The sequence below is a fragment of the Temnothorax americanus genome, unplaced genomic scaffold, assembly GCF_048541705.1.
Source record: "Temnothorax americanus isolate GAGA-0224 unplaced genomic scaffold, ASM4854170v1 Scaffold21, whole genome shotgun sequence".
Classification (NCBI taxonomy): Eukaryota; Metazoa; Arthropoda; class Insecta; order Hymenoptera; family Formicidae; genus Temnothorax; species Temnothorax americanus.
The window spans coordinates 1,266,368-1,287,238 of NW_027509349.1; the positions used below are offsets into that span (position 1 = coordinate 1,266,368).

At 36.8% G+C, this 20,871-nt stretch overlaps 2 protein-coding genes across 2 annotated transcripts in view; one reads left to right on the top strand and one right to left on the bottom strand.

The window, feature by feature from the left end:
- Nucleotides 1-13,083, bottom strand: part of LOC143897912 (trehalase) — a 24,712-nt gene extending 11,629 nt beyond the window's left edge. Inside the window, exons 1-3 of the mRNA XM_077406881.1 lie at nt 12,748-13,083; nt 5,827-5,943; nt 437-738 (exon numbers count right to left, since the gene is read on the bottom strand). Coding sequence (XP_077263007.1) covers nt 437-738; nt 5,827-5,943; nt 12,748-12,860 — 532 coding nt within the window. The 5' untranslated portion in view covers nt 12,861-13,083. The remainder of the gene's footprint in view (nt 1-436; nt 739-5,826; nt 5,944-12,747) is intronic.
- Nucleotides 1-20,871, top strand: part of LOC143897825 (uncharacterized) — a 187,040-nt gene that overhangs the window by 75,303 nt on the left and 90,866 nt on the right. The gene's annotated exons all lie outside the window — the stretch shown is intronic.

Sequence of the window (20,871 nt, forward strand, 5' to 3'; positions counted from 1 at the left end):
GCTTTTTGATTCTTAGCGGCGTAAACACATATAAAAGTACGTAAACGAGTTCTTACTCCCCGCGCTAACAACGCAAACACATAAAAATAGGTGAGCACAATGTGTCAGAAAAATGTCAACATTCCCGCCATCAGGAATACAGAAGTTTCTGCGGGCGCAATTTTTCTTAAAGCTTTACGAGGTACAACATTTTTATGTATGCAAGTCAAAGAAGAAGCTAACTCGAGAATGTAAAAGAGTAAAGCCAAGCTTTTAAGACCTATTGCGTGAAATCCTTTTTATGCGGCAGCAGTAAGAATTTAAGGATATGCAAATCCGAATTGGGGCTAAATATTCATTTCACTTGAACTGACTGAAACATCTTATGGATGAAACATTCAGATGCCATATTGACTTTTAAAGAAACACACATTTTCGCGCGTATACAAACAATCACCTTTAAATCGTCCACCGGGAATGATGAAAGTATTATTCACGTAAATTAAGCTGTGTCGCTGCGGATTGACCACCAAGTCGTTATTTATCTTCCTCGCCAAAGTTTCCCAAATGCGGTTCAAACGTTTCGCCCATTCTTGATACTGAGGATCCTGAATGGATTTTAGGATGGCGGGATTTTCCTTCCAGTCCGGCAACGTTGAATTATCCAACTCGTCCTGCATAGCAAAGTTTTGCGCGACAAACGCAGCTACCTCGCTGCGATTAGGGGAGTTGTTGGTAGCCTTCATCAAAGCATTGAAGCTAACACAAACCGAATCAAATTAGCTCTGATGCACTGTTCCAGTACCACCTATGCCCTTTCTCTCTTTCTCCGGGACGGTCGTTTTACAAGTTTGGCTTTCTAATCTGACCCAATATAACGCGGTACCCGATAAAAATAACGGCAAACATTGAAATAGATCGGCGTCATCCACATGAATAATTGTCCGGGCCTCCTGGATGCGTAACAAAAATGCCTCCGCGTCGCTGCCGCGCTGTCCCGAGAAGTGGAGATTCCACTTCCGCATCAAGTTACATGCCTCGGCCGCGGATCCGCGCGTATTTCGCCGGTCGGTCACGTGCGACGAGTACTCGGTTCGCGGGGTTGGCGCATGCTGGTATTTTCCCCTCGTGGTCTCGAAGGCCTCGATATTGCGACGATCTTACTTGTACGTAGCCTTACAAGGTAGTGCTCGCTCGTCAGCAGCCGGTCGTCCACGATGGCAGGGGATGGTTTCTTGCTCGCAAGCTCGCACGACAGTGCCGATCTTCCGGCCTGGCGGATTGTTCCGATCGGGGCTCCCGTTTTTGCGCATACGCTTCGATACAGCAGATAAGAAAGCGGCGAAATGATATGCAGCAGTAAAATGTTATGGGCGCATGTATTAGCGGTTGGCGCATTGAAGGGCAGGGCGGACACCGGAGTCCGGTTTAGGGCCAATTTCAACAACCACGGTTAGCTTAACCGACGGTTAAAGTTAGCAGTGTTGACCAATACCAAGCTAACCGTGGTTGTTGAAATTGGCCAGGTTAGGTATATATTTATATTTATATAAATAGAAATTAGATTCGCGTATATATATATATATATATATATATATATATATATATGTATATATATTAAATTATTAAAATGGAAAAAGGAGCTATTAGAAAAAGAAAAAATCGAGATTTTCGTTTAGCATGGTTAGATGAGGATAAGGTTTAAATGTTATATTTAATATATATTAGTATACACTACACACACCATTTATAAGTTTGGAACTTACGATTTTCTCGCATTTCATGAAAAGGTTAAATTTCTCGATAAAAAAACTCGTAGAAAAGTTTCAAGAGGAGAGATAGAGCTTAATATTTGTCTTTTATTTTCTTATTCTCCATGATATTTTGTGCTTAATTGAAAATTGACATATATACAAATATATTATTAAATTTATTATTAAGTTTTAAATATCTTGTATTATATATATAGTATATGTAATTTATGTACTTATGTATATATTTATATGTATATTTATATGCAAATATATATTAACATGTACACACATACATGTATATATGTTACATTATGCATTTTTAGCAAATTTTTAAATAATTTGAAGGGGGTGTGAATAACGGTACATCTTTTCGTCCGTGCTAGTTATTGTACTGATATCGTTCTCGCCGCATATGTGCGAAAAAGAAAGCGATCGGAACACTGACCACGCTGGGCCCGCGTGCCTGCGCGCCGGGGTTGCGAGCCCTGATCGCTGCTCAACCCTTCGCGAGCGCTGCGCCCGACTTGGCGCCCCGCGCGTTTGCCTCTACCCTCCGGCGATGGTTTTGAATGCTGTGAGTCTGGCTGCGCACGTCACACTTTTTATCTCGCAACGCATAAAATTATAAATAGAATTTTATGGATATCTAATTCTTGAATTGTATAACAGAAGTTACACATAGTAAACGTGTTATTAAAAGTAAAAATAACTGAGATAATGGGAGCTCATTGCTTCGCGTGTATATAAAACAATTGATAAATATATTTTTAATTTCTATTACGCAATTATAAATATTTATCATGGACCTCTTTAACGCGCGTTATCTCGCAACGGAAAATTTACGTGATAACAGTCCGTGATAGCGGATATTTCTGATATACTGTTAATTTAGTACTTTAATTTTATTAGCTTTATTCTTATATCTATTACAAGCAAAGTATTTGACTCTAAATTGCCGCTCTACTTGCATTTTGTTCTAAATAAATATTTACTCAGCTTTTATGAAAATAGTATATAACACCATTTTGTGTGTGTGGCTTCTTACCCGCAACATGAAGCGAGTGTACGACGTGCGAATTATGAGATTTAGAGGATTTATGTAACACATCTGCAGAAACAGGCGCGAATCCGGTAATCCGAAACTGTACACTCGTAATCCCGGTACTCTCAACTCGTTATCCTTTATCCTCGTTGTCTTCGTTATCACAATCAGGATGAAGTCACGAGGTTCGATCTGAGAGAAGAGAGAGAAAGAGCATTCTCCTGCGCGGCGGAGAAGAATTCCGTAGGTCGAATTGAACGAAAGTAACCGCGGTGTCGTAAAACGGAAGCCATAAATATCTCTACACAGGAAGCGATTTAACGCGGACATTATAGAGCACACGTGCAAGGGTGGTCGACAGATTTATTCTCAACGGGATCCCTTAAAGAATCTAGATGATGGAAGGCGCCGTCGAAGGCGAGACGCACCTTTTTGTCGATTACAGACATAATATACACGTAAAGTGTAAAGTTCATACCTATAGCGTCCGAGCAAAATCTAAAATCGTTCACAAATAGCGCAAACGGTGGAGAGAGGTAAACAGAGAATATTGCATATAGAGTTGTTTTGGACATTATTTGGTCGCAATTTCTGTGTAATAAGCAGCGCGAGTTAATTGGTAAACTTAATTGGTAATTAATTCAACCGGTGAACGTGCTTATGGCAAAATTTCGATCTGTGTAATTCGCTGTCTTTAATCCGTAAATGGCAAAAGATTAATAGTTCGATCTGTATAATTAACAAGTTTATCTATATTAACAAGTTAATCAAGTTAATCAAGATTTACTCGAAGTCACATCGACAATCAAGTTTACGAAAAAAATCCCTTATATAGCAATATGACCATCCATTTTGGCGTCGTGCGAAAATATTGTTCGATTAAATTCCTAAAACTAAAAAGTTTCGCCGATACGCATCGAATATACGAGTTTGCTTTTAGGAAGTAAAGCTACGCGAATTTGCTCTCAGCTGCCGTTGAAGCAATTGAGATCCCCTTCATACGGGCGACCGCGAAATTTGATTATATTCCGTGCGAGGAAGACCTAAAGCGACACCCTCGTGCGCTTCCAATCCAAATGACATGTTTATGAAGATCGAACGTCAAGTGTGCACGAAATTACGGATCTCGTTGAAACTGCGTGGGTATGTTTCCGCATTTCAGATAACAAGATTTTCTACTTCGCCATGTGACGAATCACTTTATGATTCTAAGGATAGAATCTTGTATTTTGTCAAGAAAAAGAGAGAGAGAGAGAGAGAGAGTGGTTTTTTATACAAAAAGTATAAGAATAAGTGACAGTTTTTATTTATTAAAAGTAAATTAATTATTATATCCGTAAAATCCATATTAAAATTTTCCATTTGGTTTTTAATATTTTATCTCTTCAGTTATCTAGATTACCTTGGTTCGTTTCGTTTTTTAGACCATTTTAATATTATTTTAAAATTACAGAGAAGTTTGTCTCTCGAGAAATTACTCTTGACGTTCCAAGTATTCTCGACATTTTAGGAATAAATTAATGTAGGATTAAACTAAAGGGTAGAGAGGAGAGAGAGAGGAGGGAGAACTGTTTTAACAGTCATTTATATATACCGTGGGATCTACTCTTCTTTGTTTGTCGAGACAACATATTAAAAAATAATGCTCTGTCGTCACGGGGTTTACTTTCCACTTTGTAACAAATAATAGCGTTATTTAAACAAAAAGAAAATTGTGGGGGAAGATATTTGACATATATAGAGCTTTCATAAAATACCCACTTAGACATTCTTAAAACAACATCTGCCTAAATTGGTTTGAGACATAACGATATCAATTAATTCTCGACTTGATAATTGCGGTTAAAGTGTTAATCATAATATTATTAGCTTATATACGTAATGACTGCGGCTAATGTAATGACTGCCTGAGAAAAAAAATGGGTATAATATATGGTCAGATGTAAAAATATATGTTATTTTAGATATGAAAAGATTTAATTTTATATGAATTTTATATGATGATATATAATCAGATCCAGGCGCGATATGATCATATCTTTATGTAATCATATTCGACTTGGTCTTATTGCATATGACAACAGATCTGTTACATATTTTTACATCTGACCATATTATACCTATTTTTTTCTCGGCTACGGCTAATATATGACTTAAATTTATTGTAATTAAATTCTTTGCGCTGAAGATGATCCCAAAAAGGGTCGAAACGTACGCTATATATTGTTTTATTAAACTAATATATAATAAATTTATAAGAGCGCATTAATTACCGCGCTTGGCTCTTATTGCCAAATTTAACTAGATTTGATTTTTCATGAAACAACATTTCACACTTTGTGAAAAATATATAGAGAAATTAAATCGTTGCGTATTTCGCAAAACAGATCTCTTTCAAAGAAATATTAATATTAGTAACACTTATGTAAATTTATACATTTAAAATGTGTAAACTATTTTTAATTACGTTTATTTACATTTATTTCTACTTTCTTTTTAGAGCCTTAATTTTCATCATAAATGTAAATGTATATTTATTGCAATTTGTCACATTAAAAGGAAATCAAGAATATTAGAAAGAAATTCGGGTAAAATTTTTTTTCGGATTTAATTCTCTTGTAATTTGTAAAGAGTGGTATATTTATACATTTTATTAATTTCTTTGAAAACGTATCTTTTTTATCTTATTTATCGTTTTCAGTGATTTTATTATACGCAATACGCACACAGATAATTGGCACTGTGAGAGAAAGAGAGAGAGAGAGAGAGAGAGCGAAAGAGATTACTTATCTTATTTTTATCACTTCAACTTACTTGAAGTGATTTCAAGTGGCGCAAGATATTTCAAAATAAGTTCGAGACGAAAACTTATTTCACACATACAGCCGTATATATAAAATACATAAAAGAAATAGACTGCGAGTGCATTGAGGAAGGCAGCACAAAAAGATAGAAATAATAATTGTTCATCTTATTCTTTAAAAGAGAAAGACATTAAGTTTGTTATACGTCTCGATCTTTTTCGTCTTTGTAATACGGATGTCAACTTACTTTCCGACGGTCACATCTGGATCGTGCAGCTGGTAGAGGTCTACGAAGGTTTTGCTGTCGTTAAAAATTCCAGCGAGCTGCACCGTATACAACAGCGGCCCTTCGCAGTAAACTTGGCTGAAAATCAATACAAAAGCGTAACTAAACCTATAATTAACAAACATCGTCAATTAGATAAAAATGATTAATTTAACGTTTGTTTGTACGCGACGTTTGCAGTACGTGATGCAGTATGTGCGTTCGACAGGTGGATAACGTTAAATTAACAGATTTTGTCAAAGTGCATTTGATGTAATTGTGTCAACGTAATTACGGATAGCGGCAAACAGTTGTTGTCATTGAAACAAAAAAAAACAATGCACAAGACATCCCGGAGGGGAATTAACATAAAATCATTACGTCATGCACAACGGCTAACGATTTATTTTGGGGCTACGAATAATTACGGGATAACTTAGCGTCAAGAAACAAACACCTTTGATTAAAATTAAGCCCAAAAGAATGAATAAATAATAAAACTTTGCCTTTCAAATGTGCCGTGCGCATGGTATGGGGTCTCGCTGTTGTAGGTTGAAAATAACACTTTAATGAATTCATGCGCTCTTCATTTGCCGTCCGAACGGATTGGATACTTAAACAAACGCACATAGTCTTTGCGTTCGCAAATTAGATGTCAAACGAATTGTGGATGATTTAAGACCTGGAGGCATGGAACGCATGAATTAACTTTTTACTTTTAAATTTACGAGGCTTAGTTTTTTATCACGTTATTTAACCTCAATGAAACAAACGTGAGAAGAAGAGAACATATTTACATATTTACATTTATTACGTACATATTTACATTTATTTATTTTATCTTACAAAACGTATATAAAATTAAACCCGATATTATTTTTCAAAAGGGTATCTCACACACAACTTACGTACATTTTCCGTTTTACTACGCTTTGTTATAAACTAAGTAAGTAGATAAAACTAAATTTGAAAACTTTCTCCTCTATACACATATTGAAAAAAATTAATCCGGTGGTTTATTATTGAAAATATTATATGATAAACTTTCGATTCAAGTCAGTTTTCCCCGCAGAAGAGCGAAATTATTAAAATTTGCGTCGTAATGCAATTTGCAGTTAAAAAGTTATCCGATAGATGTGGAGTGTTCTTACACATTCTCTCTTACTGTTCTTTAGGAAAATTTTCCAATCAACTGTTTTATCTTAAGATACCAAACGTCGATATTTTCCAACGATGACCAAGGGCCTGTCCCAACAATTTCAAGCTGGACGACAACTTTAAGTGAAACTTGGACGAGACCGTTATTTTTCCGCGACAGCCAACGACACGTCAACGGGCTGATGTCGACGGGACGTAAACGTCCCGTCATTCTGAAACCGACGAGCCATAAAATCAAGCACAAAAATCACGCGCGTTTCGAAAGTCGCGATGAGAAGTTACTCGCAGCTTCATTGCGTGGCTCATTGTTTTCTGGCAGATACGAGAGCATCGAAATACAATGGACGCCTTTGTCTTTGTATCAACAAGAAATAACGTCGATGTGCGCCGAGAGACCACTTTTCATTTTTCACTTCGAGCATTTCTCATCGAACGTTCTCCGATCGAAAAAACCAAACGAGAACTCGGGGAATAATAAAATTCGTTTTGTTTTTTTGTCGTCGGATAAATTCTTTTTAACATTTGATATATGACACTAATTTGATGATAACACTAATTTTCAATGCAGACTCGAAGATTTGTATAGCATAACAATATCGAGGTCTGCTATACCAAAATAGGAAACAAAATTTAAGACTTTGAATTGTTCTTTTAAGACAAAAAAAAATAGAAATCTAAGAATTTTAGAAACCACTTGCATAATATTTATTAAACTGAATTTAAATAATCACATAATATTTACGTATATACTTATGATTTTGATAGATTTTGTACAGAATCCGGCGTTGTGACATAAATTTTACTTTTCCAGCGTCCCCAAAGAAATGAATTTAATGGAGGAAAATCAGAAGATCTTGTAAGCCGCTCAATCGGATCTTCTTCAAAAGATAGTGGATGAATGCCGCGGAATAACATCGGAAATGTTTTAAAATCCATAACAACTTTAAAAATAAAGACTTTATTATTGAATAAAGGCTGATGGAGGACATTCTGAACATTTATTAAAGTAAATTTTTCTGTAAATTGCAAACTTTCAGTTTTACTACTTGGAGACTTCTCGAAAAACACTCACCTAAAAAAAAAGAAAAAAAAAGACAATTGTAAAGATAATTAAAAGAAACCTTAAAAACGATGTTTTACTTGATATTTTGAATAGGCATTCCCAGTGCCTTTTAAGATTTTTAAAAGAGTAGCTAATCTAATTAAATAGGGATAATGAAGAGGTGAAAGAAAAGCACGGTTGAGTTTATCACAACTATACATTTACCTTAAAAGCAAATTTGGTATGTTTCGGCATAATTTGCAGAAATAAGTCGGTTATAAAAAAAGAAAACAAGGTGGAAAATTGTTGTTAGCTCATCCTGCATATGTATATGTACCTACATTCATATGTATACATATGTCTATATATAGAGTGTTCTAGATTTTAACGATCAAACTGTGCCAGTGTACAGTAACTTTTTAATAAAACTCCTATCTTTACATAACATTATTTCTTATTTTTACATAGTACACTCTGGTAACCGTTAAAATCTGGGACACTTTGTATAAGAGAAATAAAGTATACCGACTGGCCATTCCTTCGCTGTAACTAACTCTAGATCGTTAATAGATAAGCAGCGCTTAATTTATCCTGTATAAATACTTTCCAGATACTTCGAAAGTGTTTCTAATTAAAAAAGTTGACTCCAACAATATTCTTTAATTGATTATCCGCTGCAGTGTATTCAGTGGACGCGTTTCACTTTGAATTTATCCGCATTAATCGTCCAAACTGAACGAAAGTCTCAAGTGGCCTGTTTCCTTTATCATAAAATGGCCTCATTATTTCTATGAAAATGCTGTTAATATCCGCTCCCATTTCCTTCTATGTGATTCATGTTGATAATCACTAAAGTGAATCTTATCGATACGTCTTAACCCGAGTCTTAACCCTATCGCGTGAGCTTAGTTTCCCAATGAATTGAATGGTGACGGTGTCCATATAGCTGCACATCGTAGAATCTTATCGGATTAAAGGATATACGAAGGAATCGAGAGAAGTCGAGAGTTTCTCCCAAGAAGAACTGCGATATACATGAGAGAGAAAGAGAGAGAGAGAGAGAGAGAGAGAGAGAGAGAGAGAGAGAGAGAGAGAGAGAGAGAGAGAGAACTGAAAGTAGTAAATCCGTAATTCTCATTTTTCTCGCAAACAGACCGTACGGACAGAGACTGCTCGAACGTTTTCCAAAAGGATAAAACACCATTAACGGACGCCCCATGTTTCCCTCCTCGTGAGTGAGCGGAAAAGAAATTTTGGTTACGTGCCTAGAATGTAACTTTAATGAATCGGAAAATTTCGTGCTTGGTCTTGACGTTGCTGGAAAAATAACTGGCCATCGTCCAGTTTTCTCTCTGAAGTTTGTTTCCTATAAATGCAAAAGATTGATTTCATCCACGTCGACTGAATCCTGTTCCTCTGTTCGTACGGATATGTTTCAAGCATTCTTTTGTTATTGCTAAAATAGCATGTTTGTAAAAGATGCGTTCGAAAATTATTGTTTTCAATATTTCTTCGGTTCTAGTTACTGATACAGTCCAAGAAAAGGCTGTTAAACTGTAGTTACAGTTAATCGACGTTGATGAAGAAGGAAACGTGAGGTATATCCATGATGAAAAATTATATTGTCATTAACTATCGATGAGTCATCAATAAACCATACACGGAAGGTTTCACCTAACCGAAAGAAAGTGAAACAAATGACTTTCGCTCGCGGCTCTATCGATCATTAGAATTGACGGTGGTGACGTGATGATGTGATGCACGCCTACCAAGCGCGAATATATACTTATGCGAACGTTATCAGGTTACTAGCAGAGATAAGCCGTTATCGTCGCTCATTTTCCGGAATAATTTTATTCGACATGAAATGTGAATAGAGAGGGAGAGGAGAGAGGGAACGAGGGGGAGAGCATTATCATCAGAAGGCAAAGATATTATAAATGTTAAAATGCATATATATATGAAGAAAACGAATATCGCATACTTGTGCTGTAAATGCTATACGTTTCTTAAGATAAAACAAATGTGAACGTTTGTTTGTTACATTGCCTCTGAAATAATTAAACGTAAAGTAAGGAGTTAATTTTCAAATTCTACGCTCTAAAGTCTTGAATTACTACAATTTCATTGTATTTATTTATTTATTTGTACTTTTAGAATATTTTAAAGATTATATGTTAAAACGATAGTGCTTTTACTGCCTACGGCTTGATGAGCTAAGTGGTAGACAGAGAGAGCATGATAACCAGAAGTCGTAGGGCAAAGATGGGTTAAAGTGCATATATAAAGAAAACGAATAAAGCATACTTGTGCTGTAAGTGCTACACGTTTCTTAAGACAAAGTAAAGTGAACGTTAGTTTGTTCCCTTTTCCCGTTGCTTCCGAAACAGTTAAACTTTATGGTAATAGTAACCTTATTTTAATTTTAAGACGTTAATTCAAATTCTACGCTTTAAACTCTTTAATTACTACAATTTAATTGTATTCATTAGTACTTCTATCTTACATATGGCTATATAGCCACATATATAATGAGAAGTAAGACCATTACACGAGCATATTAATAGATGTTACGGAAAATTCATATCAAATTTTTATATGTATTATTGTAACACATTATTCCAACTATTCACTGTGCTTTTCCGTAACATCTATTAATGCTCGTGTAATGGTCTTACTTCTCATTATAGCCTTTGCTTCAAACGAGCGAAAAATAAGTTTCTTATTGTTAAAAGACAATAAAAGATTATATTTTTAAACGGTAGAGTGCTTTCACTGTCTACGGCTTGAAGAACTAAGTGGTACTACAGAAGAAGAGAAATTACAGAGAATATAGTAATATTATAATAGGATTAAGTTTCTTGAAAGCGATATATAATCCATTTTCCATGTTTATTACAAATTAGCTAATAATGCTGCTATTATAACGCTTTTAATATAAAGAAGAAATTGTGCAGGGATTTTCTTCGTTTATTCTATACGATAGGTGTATCTTGATTTTAAGAAATACGCATTATATTTTTTAATTTAATTTTTCACATTTAATTAATTAATTAGTTTTGTATTATCGTACGATAATATACTTTATATTATTATATCATAATTAGATATAAAATTTTTTTATTCGTCAGTGAAAAATCCCATACTAAATATATTTCAGTTTCTCGACTTAACTGGCAAAGTTTCGTACATCAAATTTCGCACGACGTTTCGGCCCTTGGTTTGGGCCCTTATCAAGTGACTAAATCATCTATAAGATTCGTCGTAAAACATCACAAGACATCCGTAATATGAAGTTGTTCCAAAAAAATCATAAAAATGTCTTGTGTGTCGAGTGATAAGATATATACAAGTCAACTATAGCCGAACGTGACATGTTCGCAAGAAAGCGATCGACCGACTGTTTATTCCCATACTAAAGATTAGCCGCACATAAATTTGACAATTAAAGTGTTAAAACTGCAAGAAATTTATGTGCGGCTAATCTTTAGTATGGGACAGTAAACTCTTGAGAAGTACACAAAACTAGTGTCGAAACGTTGAATGAATTAATGTAATACTATATACGATATTAAACGTCAGTTTGGTCAAATAATTACTCTTGTCGATATCATAATTACTTTTACAATATCGCACAATCAAGGAGGAGATTAATCAATTAATGGAGCTTGTAACTTCTCGATTAGCCTTTTGCGGCTTATAATCCTCAGCAAACTTAAAATAACTAGCTTAATTCTCTAACTAAATAAGGGACAATGCGTTAACAAAGCACGCAACATGTTCGAGTATTCTCCCATCCGCTTGATTGGCCATAAGTAATTATGAAGAGCGGCGACAAAAGTAGTATCGTAATGTCGAAAGTTGCAGAAGGTGTATGATGTATAAAAGTACCTATATACGTATCGGATAATTTTATACAAGCAATCATCAAGAAGTTATCTCCCGCGGCGTGCGATAAGTAGTCCAAACGAGGAGCACAGTTAGTGGTTGTGTCTACTCGCGACAGACAATGGCGAAAGTTTCACCTACTGAATAATCTGACTGTCGAATACAACGAGAAATTGTTAAAACAGCCCAAGTGACTGCATAAGAAACTTTATAACGGTACCACTTTGCGTGGGCACGTGCCAATTTCGCGTTTGCCTTTGTCGTTCCCAGATAATTTCGAAACAATTTGACCGATAAAAACGATAATTCTTTGTGTGATAAGTCGAAAGGGTTATTACCGAGGAAGAGAAAACTGTTGGATTATTCAGAAATTATATACGCTATTGAATAATGTCAACACCGCTCTTCCTGTAAACGTTTATACGTTTATTGAATTTGCATGTCTATTTTCTATCCAAATATTTTCAGAAGCCTCCTGGTGAAGGAGATAAAGAAAAATATTTAAAGATAAATGTGAAACTGTTTATGAGACCGAAAAGAGATAGGAACCTCCTTTGGAGCCGCCTGAAGAAACGAGATGCGGAACAGGGATCGACGCTGGCGAGGAAGGTGCCAAAAGTGTAATGTTCCACTTTCGAAAAATCAACACGGAAGCGATCGATTGAACAAACGATCGATAAAGCAAATAATGAAGCTTTGGTTAAGTTTATGCGATACGGGACGCGGAGGAGAAGAGACAACAGTCTTCTTCTTTCGCTTCGCGCGAGCGCGAAACACATGTACACGCCGCGCCGACGTCTCGTACTTTCACTCACCTGTGGCAGAGATCGGGTGGTCCAGGGGGAGTGGTGGTGGTGGTGACACGCACGATCGAGGCCGCGTCGATCAGGGCGATCGCGGAAAAGATTATGAAAACCGCGACGCTCATGGTCAGCCGTGTTCGGTTCGACGCGAATAATATATGTCGATCGCGTGGCGCGCGCGCGCGCGCGCGCGGAGAGACGAGCGAGATTCGAAGGATATCGATCGCGAGAGAGCGTCGATCGTGACACGCGCGCTTGATCGACGATCGACGTCGCCGGGCGCAAAAATCGGCCAAGTTCCTGCCCCCGGGACGTATCTCGGGCGCTATAGCCGAGCGCGTACTCGCTGATCCATTATATCTCCGTCGCGTGCTCGCGCGTTCGCCGATAACGCGCCCGTTCGGCGAAGGCGAGTGGGCGACTTCCCCCCCGGCCGGCCATTGATTACGCGCACCGTGCGCACTATGCAAATTTCGGGAAGAAAAGCACGCGCCACCGTGTCGCTCAGCGGCACGGCGCGGCGCGGCGCGCGGTTTATCCAGCGGCAGATAAGCCGCGCCGAAACGAGGCCGATAGCGGCGGCGAATAATGTGGCTCAAGGAAAGAAAGCGGCGCGCGATCGCCGTCAAGATAGCGTCATAAATCATTTAAAAGTGTCATAACAGTAGTGGCACGCGTAAGACCGGAAGTGTGGTCCTCTCTGATACGATAGTTCTTCCCTAGAGAGGTTTATCGCTCCTCAACGGAACGGATCGGGCGACCTCGTGGAGTCGGGACCGTGGGAAAATCTATTTCGTGTATAAAATTAAAGAAAAACAGCGCTAGATGTGTACGCGTTATATCCAAAATGCCCAATTACGCTTATTTCTCGCGATCAGAAGTGGACAAATTCTAAGAGCGTGAAATATAATCTTCAATTATTAATGAAGATAAGTATTCCACACAAAGTGGAAAAACATCAAGGATAAGAATAATAAGTGGAATCCTAGAGCGCAAAATATGTTTAATTATTGATAAAGATAAGCATTTTACTCGAAATAAAAAAATTTCAAGGATAAGAGTAATAAGAGGAAAAATTCTAGAACGCATAAGGCTTTAATTATTGATAAAGATAAGTATTTCACTCAAAATAGAAAAATTTCAAGGAGGGAGGTAATAAACGTGTTGTAATAATAAAAGCTACCTAAATGTTAACATTGTACATTTATGACAGTATACATTTATTTATCCTTAATGCTTTTAAACTTTTATACCAGACTATAATTGTTCTTTTATTTTAAGAAGCGTAAAGACGGGTTTGTGTAACATAAATCTGTTCTTATAAGTTTTATAACAAAGCGATGTTCTGTAGAGAACTTCGACGATTGGAGTTTTCGAAGGACGTTATTAGAAATAACAGAATTTAGTAATGTGTTTTAAGATAAAAATTGTTTACTTAAGCTGTTCTTATCAGGTCAAATGATAAAAATGATTAAAAAGATATAATGTGTTCTCTCATTGCTATATGATATTATTGCATGCAATATTTTTTATTTAATATTTCGATATTAATTTTTATATTTAATACGTGTATCACTTTATGTAAATTGATCTAATTATCGACGTATAAATAATAGGGAGCCAAGCGCAGTAGTTCACGCACAATATTGTATATTACAAAACTAACGAAATTCGCGGACGTTTCGATTCTTTTTTTTTTGGAGTCATCTTCGGCGCAATGTGAACGTTACAACGTATAAGTCAAATTAGATAAAATACAAAAGAAAATGTGTATAAAATACGGATCAATAGTGCGGTCTTTCATATTTATTGCAGTTGTTTCTCAGGTGTCGATCCGTATTTACATCTGTCGAACTTTGCGTATGAGAAACAACTGCAAGTATGAAAGACCGCACCATTGATCCGTATTTTATACACATTTTCTTTTGTATTTTATCTAATTTGACTACGTTGTGACGTTCATGGAATTTATTTTCCGAAAGCTGCGCCCTCCGTGCGAGAAAGACTCTTGTATGCGGAACAAACTGGGCTCCGTCTTTCGGGAAGAAACGTTAAGCCGTTGGTCCAAAGGGTTAAATGAGAGGAGAAGGGTAGTGCGATGAATGAGAATTGTAACTCTACGCGGATCGATTAAAACTTCCATTTTACTCCATTTAACATTATGCATGAATCACTGTGCTTGGCTCTTATTGCCTCCCTATTACGTCGATTTATTCAAGAGAGCCTCGATATACTTTTAATTTGAACTAATTATATATCGTTTCTTTTATAAATATATATCAATAACTGCATTTGTCTTGACCCTCTTTAAACAATTATATATCTCAGCTTATAACCAATTTCGAAACCCAATGAATAAGTATATAATTAATATAGTTAGTGTCAGAGCTTTTTAAAAAAATCAGAACTGCCTATCAATTTCAGTAATTAATATTGAAATAAACAATAAAATATTAATTTTTTAATTAAAAGGTTCTGTTTATATATTTAGTAACTTTATTTGTATGTTTTATAAAAATTATATTTACACATATAGCAATTTTAATTTGTAACATATAGCTTGGCTGTTACATCTGTAATCTTTTCTACTTTGTCATATTTTTGACGGGAAAGAAATAATGTTCTATATATGAAGATATATACTTATCTTTATGAATTGAAGGGTCCCGAAGGGCACTGTTTCGGATTTGATAAAGATCAATTCTTTAATTTGAAATTGATTTCGGAATGTTAAAGGATATATGTGATGGAATATACATTATTATTGAAATACAACGAGAGAAGAGAGAAGCTCGATAGAGCCGCCTGTGCTCTTGGGAGTACACTCATATATTGGGAAGACCGACGAGACCGAGAGGATGGAGAGCGGATGAATAAAAAAATTAATTGGTCGTGGTTCTCCTCCCGCAGGAGGATTACGTTCTTTTTTATCTTCTTCGTGGCTTTACGACATATTTCCGTACACTAATGCGGAATAAAAAAAATTGCAACCCGATAATCCGCGGCGCCGTAATCCCGCGTTTGTCACCAACTTTATAACGAAGTACAGTGGCTTTAGTTGTATTCGTCGAACTTTTTTTGACAATCTTAAACTTGCGCATTATCGTGTTGCTCTTGCCACAAGAAACAGCTTTGCAGTACACTCGCAAAATTAATTAAACAGTCGAAAGTTTTTGCAGTTTTCTTCCACTCTTTTCCCGTATACTGCCGAGCTCACAAATTCTAGCGATCTTTTTATCGTCTATCTATGGACAAACATTGAAACTTTCGGTGAGACGCAACGTTCGCAAGTGTGGGTATCTTCTCATAAATTTTAACGATTTGACAAACAAACATATTGCGATGTTTACGGGTTCGTTTTTATAGATTAAGCTTTTTCAATTATATTTTATTTACAGACCAAATTTTGCATACTAAATTCTTCTTGACATTTTTCCAAGTTTATGAAAAGTTTTTGTAGTTTTCTTCCACCTCGTTCGCTCTCATTTTTCTCGTCATATAAAGTGAACAATATTTCTTATTATGTATTAACGTTTGTAGACTTATCACGACAAATTTATTCTCCACCTTAATTTATTCCTGTCTCTTGAATATGCAGAATGTTTGTCACCCGGAAAAACAAATACGGAAGAACAAAGTACAGGTATGGTCTAATTAGCAGCTGATGTCGGGCCGAAGTTCCATAAATTTCAAGCGGCTGATAATGTGCTGGAGCGCAAAATAATTATACGAGATAACCTGCTTGTGGAAATGCGAAATTCAGAGATTACGGTGATTCAACGGCGAATGTTATCTTTCACGAGTCCCTACGCACGAGTCTAACACACACCTACTACGTATACGCGTATATCGCACATCCTGTAACATCACGTACGTATCACCACGCACTCGTTCTTGCCAAGTGACGCCGTCGTGATAATGCACGCAAAGCCTGCCGCTGAAAACATTTTTCTGTCAAACAGTGTTTTAATCTAGACATATATATATATATATATATATATATATATATATATATATATATATATATATATATATACAATTACATATCGGAATGTGTACATATTAATAAAACGCGTAATTTTCTCACGTGACATTCGCTTATCGACGGTGTCCACGTTCGCGGAGCCGGACGCTGCGGCCGCGTTGCGCAGCGTTCGTTGAGAAAAAGCGAGCTCGTAGCATAAAATATGAAAATAGGAAAAGGGACGGAAGAGAAAAGGAGAGCGAACTTCATTCGAGGCGAACTCATAGTAATATTTTACGCGCCAAGTACAAGGCCGTTCTCCGTCCCGGTGCACAGTGAACAAAGTGTATAGGGAACTAAATTGATCCTCTGTCGGCGGATATCAGGTCCATTGGGACCCATCGCTGTTGAATGCCAGCCGTCAAAGCGTCAATCGTCGTTTGTTTCGTCCCTTTCTCCCCACTTTAACTGCCTAAAATGCCGATCGGGGAGAGGAACTAGGGTAAACAGAACAAACGGCCAGATTCACGCTTTGACGGTTGACATTCGGCAGATTCGGCAGAGATTGGGTCCGAATGGACTTCATATCCGCCGGTTAAACAACATCTCTCTAGCATCAGAACAAGCACTTTAGCGCCGCGCGGTGAATTAATTGAAATCCCACTGTTCCAATCTAATATTTATCTATAACTTTATTCATTAGCTTCCCCTTATTTATTAACTCAAGTGATTGCCAATATTTGTTTACCTTCAATTCGTTTATCTAGCTCCAAATGTATTTGAATAACGACATTCGTGTATCTTATACCTGCTTACAGCTAGACTGAAATTGAATATGGATCACTAAACTCTAACTTATTTGTATTGCGATATGCAAGCGCCAAGTTATCGTACTATTAGTCTAGTTGTTATCACGGAATGATATATAGCATCTCCAAGAAACGGAATCAAGTGTTCCAAGAAATGACCCACATTCAATAACTAAATACTTAGAAAAACTGCTTGTAACAAATTCTTCGCAATTAGTTTGCCCGTTTAAATATTTTATTTTACATATGTACGCGTGGCATACGTTTAAAGAAAAATATGCGAGTTTTTGTCTTTCGGTAAATAAAAAAAAAACTCCCTTATCTAATACCATCTTACTAATTCTCTTATCTCATCTTTTCTCCGATTAAGATTTTATTGACAAAATTATAAAATGTGACAGAAAATCTGTCATTACGTCAATATACGTCACGTATTTCGTGATGTAGAATGCCGTCGAAAGGGCAAATCGCTGTTTTCAATTGTTTTGACAGTTCTGCATTTTCACTGCAGTTTTCAATATTTATTTCGATATTTTAGAGATATACGCACTAAACGGAAATGAAAACACGCGCGTATCGAACGTTCGAGGTATTGTATAAGAGTTTACTTTTTCCATTCTCTTTTTTTTTTCTTTCTGTTCGACCTCGAGATACCGTCTTAGGTAAATGATCGGAAGGTCTGATAAATAAGATTGAATGTGGAAAGACGCCATCGCGTGCAGTCTCACAGAATAGAGCTTCGGTAAGCGGGCTCCAGGGAGATATCGGGGCGCGCAGTGCTTCCTCCGCATGGCTTCGGAGAAATTTAGGACACCGGCTGGATATTGGCCACTAATCATCATTAATGCTTCTCCGCAAAGCCCTCCGAATATATTTGCTTAATAGCTTTCGGGCGAATATAAGCGAAGCTCAGCGAAGCCTACACGGCTATCTCGTGTAAGACGTCACGTCAAAATAATGAGACACATGTCACGTGCCGTATTTACATACAAATTCGACAACCTTTGGCGTCTTATCTTTTACTATTTCTATTGTCATCGCTGTATATATCGCCGCGTGGACGCTTCAAATTAACAGTCTTGTTGCCACCCATTATCTGTTTTGAATGACGGGGAGGCGAGAGGAGGAGACTTTGCAACGTAAAGAGAGAAAACGTATAAGCGCAAGTAAACATGTTCAGGGGCGAAACATAAATTCAACAACGTTGTACGCGCGGCGTTTCGCCGCGCGAATAATTATACGTACTTAAATTTGCGCGAAGTACAATAAATACAAATATATTATATAATAGCGGTGTGAAACACGAGCGCGCCTTAAGTGGTTGACGAACATTCGACCGGAACGTAACTGGAGCGTGAATATAACATAAACGACCCTTTATACGGAGAGTGCGAGTTGATATAAAGCTTAAATGGTGTATATATGCCGCGGTAGAGCGCGGAGCTACTTCACGACTTTAATGATCGCGCGATGTAAGATGTCGCGAGTTTGGAAACAAATATCAAACGAAGCGGCGAAAGAATTAAAAAGCACTCGGAAAGAAACGTATTTTCTCTGAGCTATTTTCGTTAATTCCGAGTAGCTTTTAGAATTGCAGCTGAAAATTCCACATTTGTTAAATATCGCGCTGCGACAGGACAAAATAGACAGTCGGCGGATCCGTTTATTTAATTATTCCTGCCTCTCTCTCTCTCTCTCTCTCTCTGTGTGTGTCTTTTTTTCTCTCTCTCTTTCTCTGCCTCTCGCTCGCTCGCTCGCTCGCTCGCGGAAATTACAGAAATCTCGACTCTCTTGGACAATAATAATTAAAGCTCCGGTGCATATCGATTCGTGCGAGCGCGGTGGCCGCATCGGGTAACTCCGGCTAGCTCGGATTATCTCTCTCCCTTTCCGTAATTAGCCGAGATGTATCCGCGCGGGCATAAACGATGAATTGTAAGCGAAAGGTCGAGAGTCGTGCGCAAGATAATCAGTACATGAATAATTAATGCGGAAAGGGAAAGGTGCGGCAAGGAGCATGCCGTTGATCGATATCCCTTAAGTGTATAACGCGGATACCGGCAGCTTGTTAACATTTCAGTACGTTTTCGTGCGAGCGTGAGAAATCACTGCCGCCGCTCGCGTTCGAGGGGCCACCCTTCCAAATGTGCCAAGTGAAGGGTGAGATACTCGGCAAATAAGGGACGCAGCTAAAGATCGAGCGGCGGGGCGAAGTGAGCTCCAGAGCGACATATGTTTCTTTTAGAAAGATTCCTCTATGAATTTTTCATACGAATTCTATCTTGGGGGCGCTTTTTATGATATTCATGGTGAAAAAATTCAATTCTGATCGATCTTGTCTAAAATTAGTTTTATGACAAATGAATAATTGAAAGAAAATTAAGAGGCAAATTTAAAATTAAATTTATTTAAAGATATGGATTTCATAATAACATATGCTGCTATATTAATAACATATGTATTTAAGTAATAACATATATATTTTTTTTGTCGTATTTTTTTTGTGCGTGTCCTTTGGCTCAAATAACACAGATTGACTCGTAACAACCGCAGTATTTCAATTGCGTAGATATTAATTAGAGAAAATTTAGGATGTATAAACAAAATGTTGCCATAAAATAACTTATAAAATTATGTATTCAGGCTCGTAACTGTGCCTACTGTCTACCGGCTTGTTATCTATTATTGATTTCCGAATAATATCGATTTTTTACCGTTTGGCTGATTTTGTCGTTTGATTTCTTATCGACATTGAGTATAATATAGTAACGTTCAATTAATATATTGACTGCTAACACAAAATTTTAATCACAAGTTGAAAAATCTCAATTGAGAATCGTTATCTTGGGAAACGTTAATGAGTTCGCGAAACATAGCGGAAATAATGCGACAATATAATCTATTTGTCGGAATCAATTTAAAATGGGAACGAAATATTCGTCCTGGATTTAATTTGTAAAGCACGACATATTTTGGAACGGCAACGAATTGGCTGGTGCGCAGCCTTGGTTTTTCGCAGTTTTGTTTCTGCGTCGTGCTTTTGCGTACGTAAATTCGTACGTCGTTTCTCGTTCTTTGAAACGTGATCGTTCATTGTTAATAATTTGCTTTAATAATTAATTAATAATTAGCTAGTTAATAATTGTCGACCCGCGCAATTAATCACCCGCGAATTAATCAACTCTTATTAACAATTTGTAGGCATATCAAGATGATTAATTGTTAGCAACTTCGCGCATTTGAAGCGTGAAAGCGATATAAATTACTTTATTTTTTCGCGCGATATTTATGACAGTTATTTTTTTTAACGATTTGAATTCAAATATATATATATATATATATATATATATATATATATATACG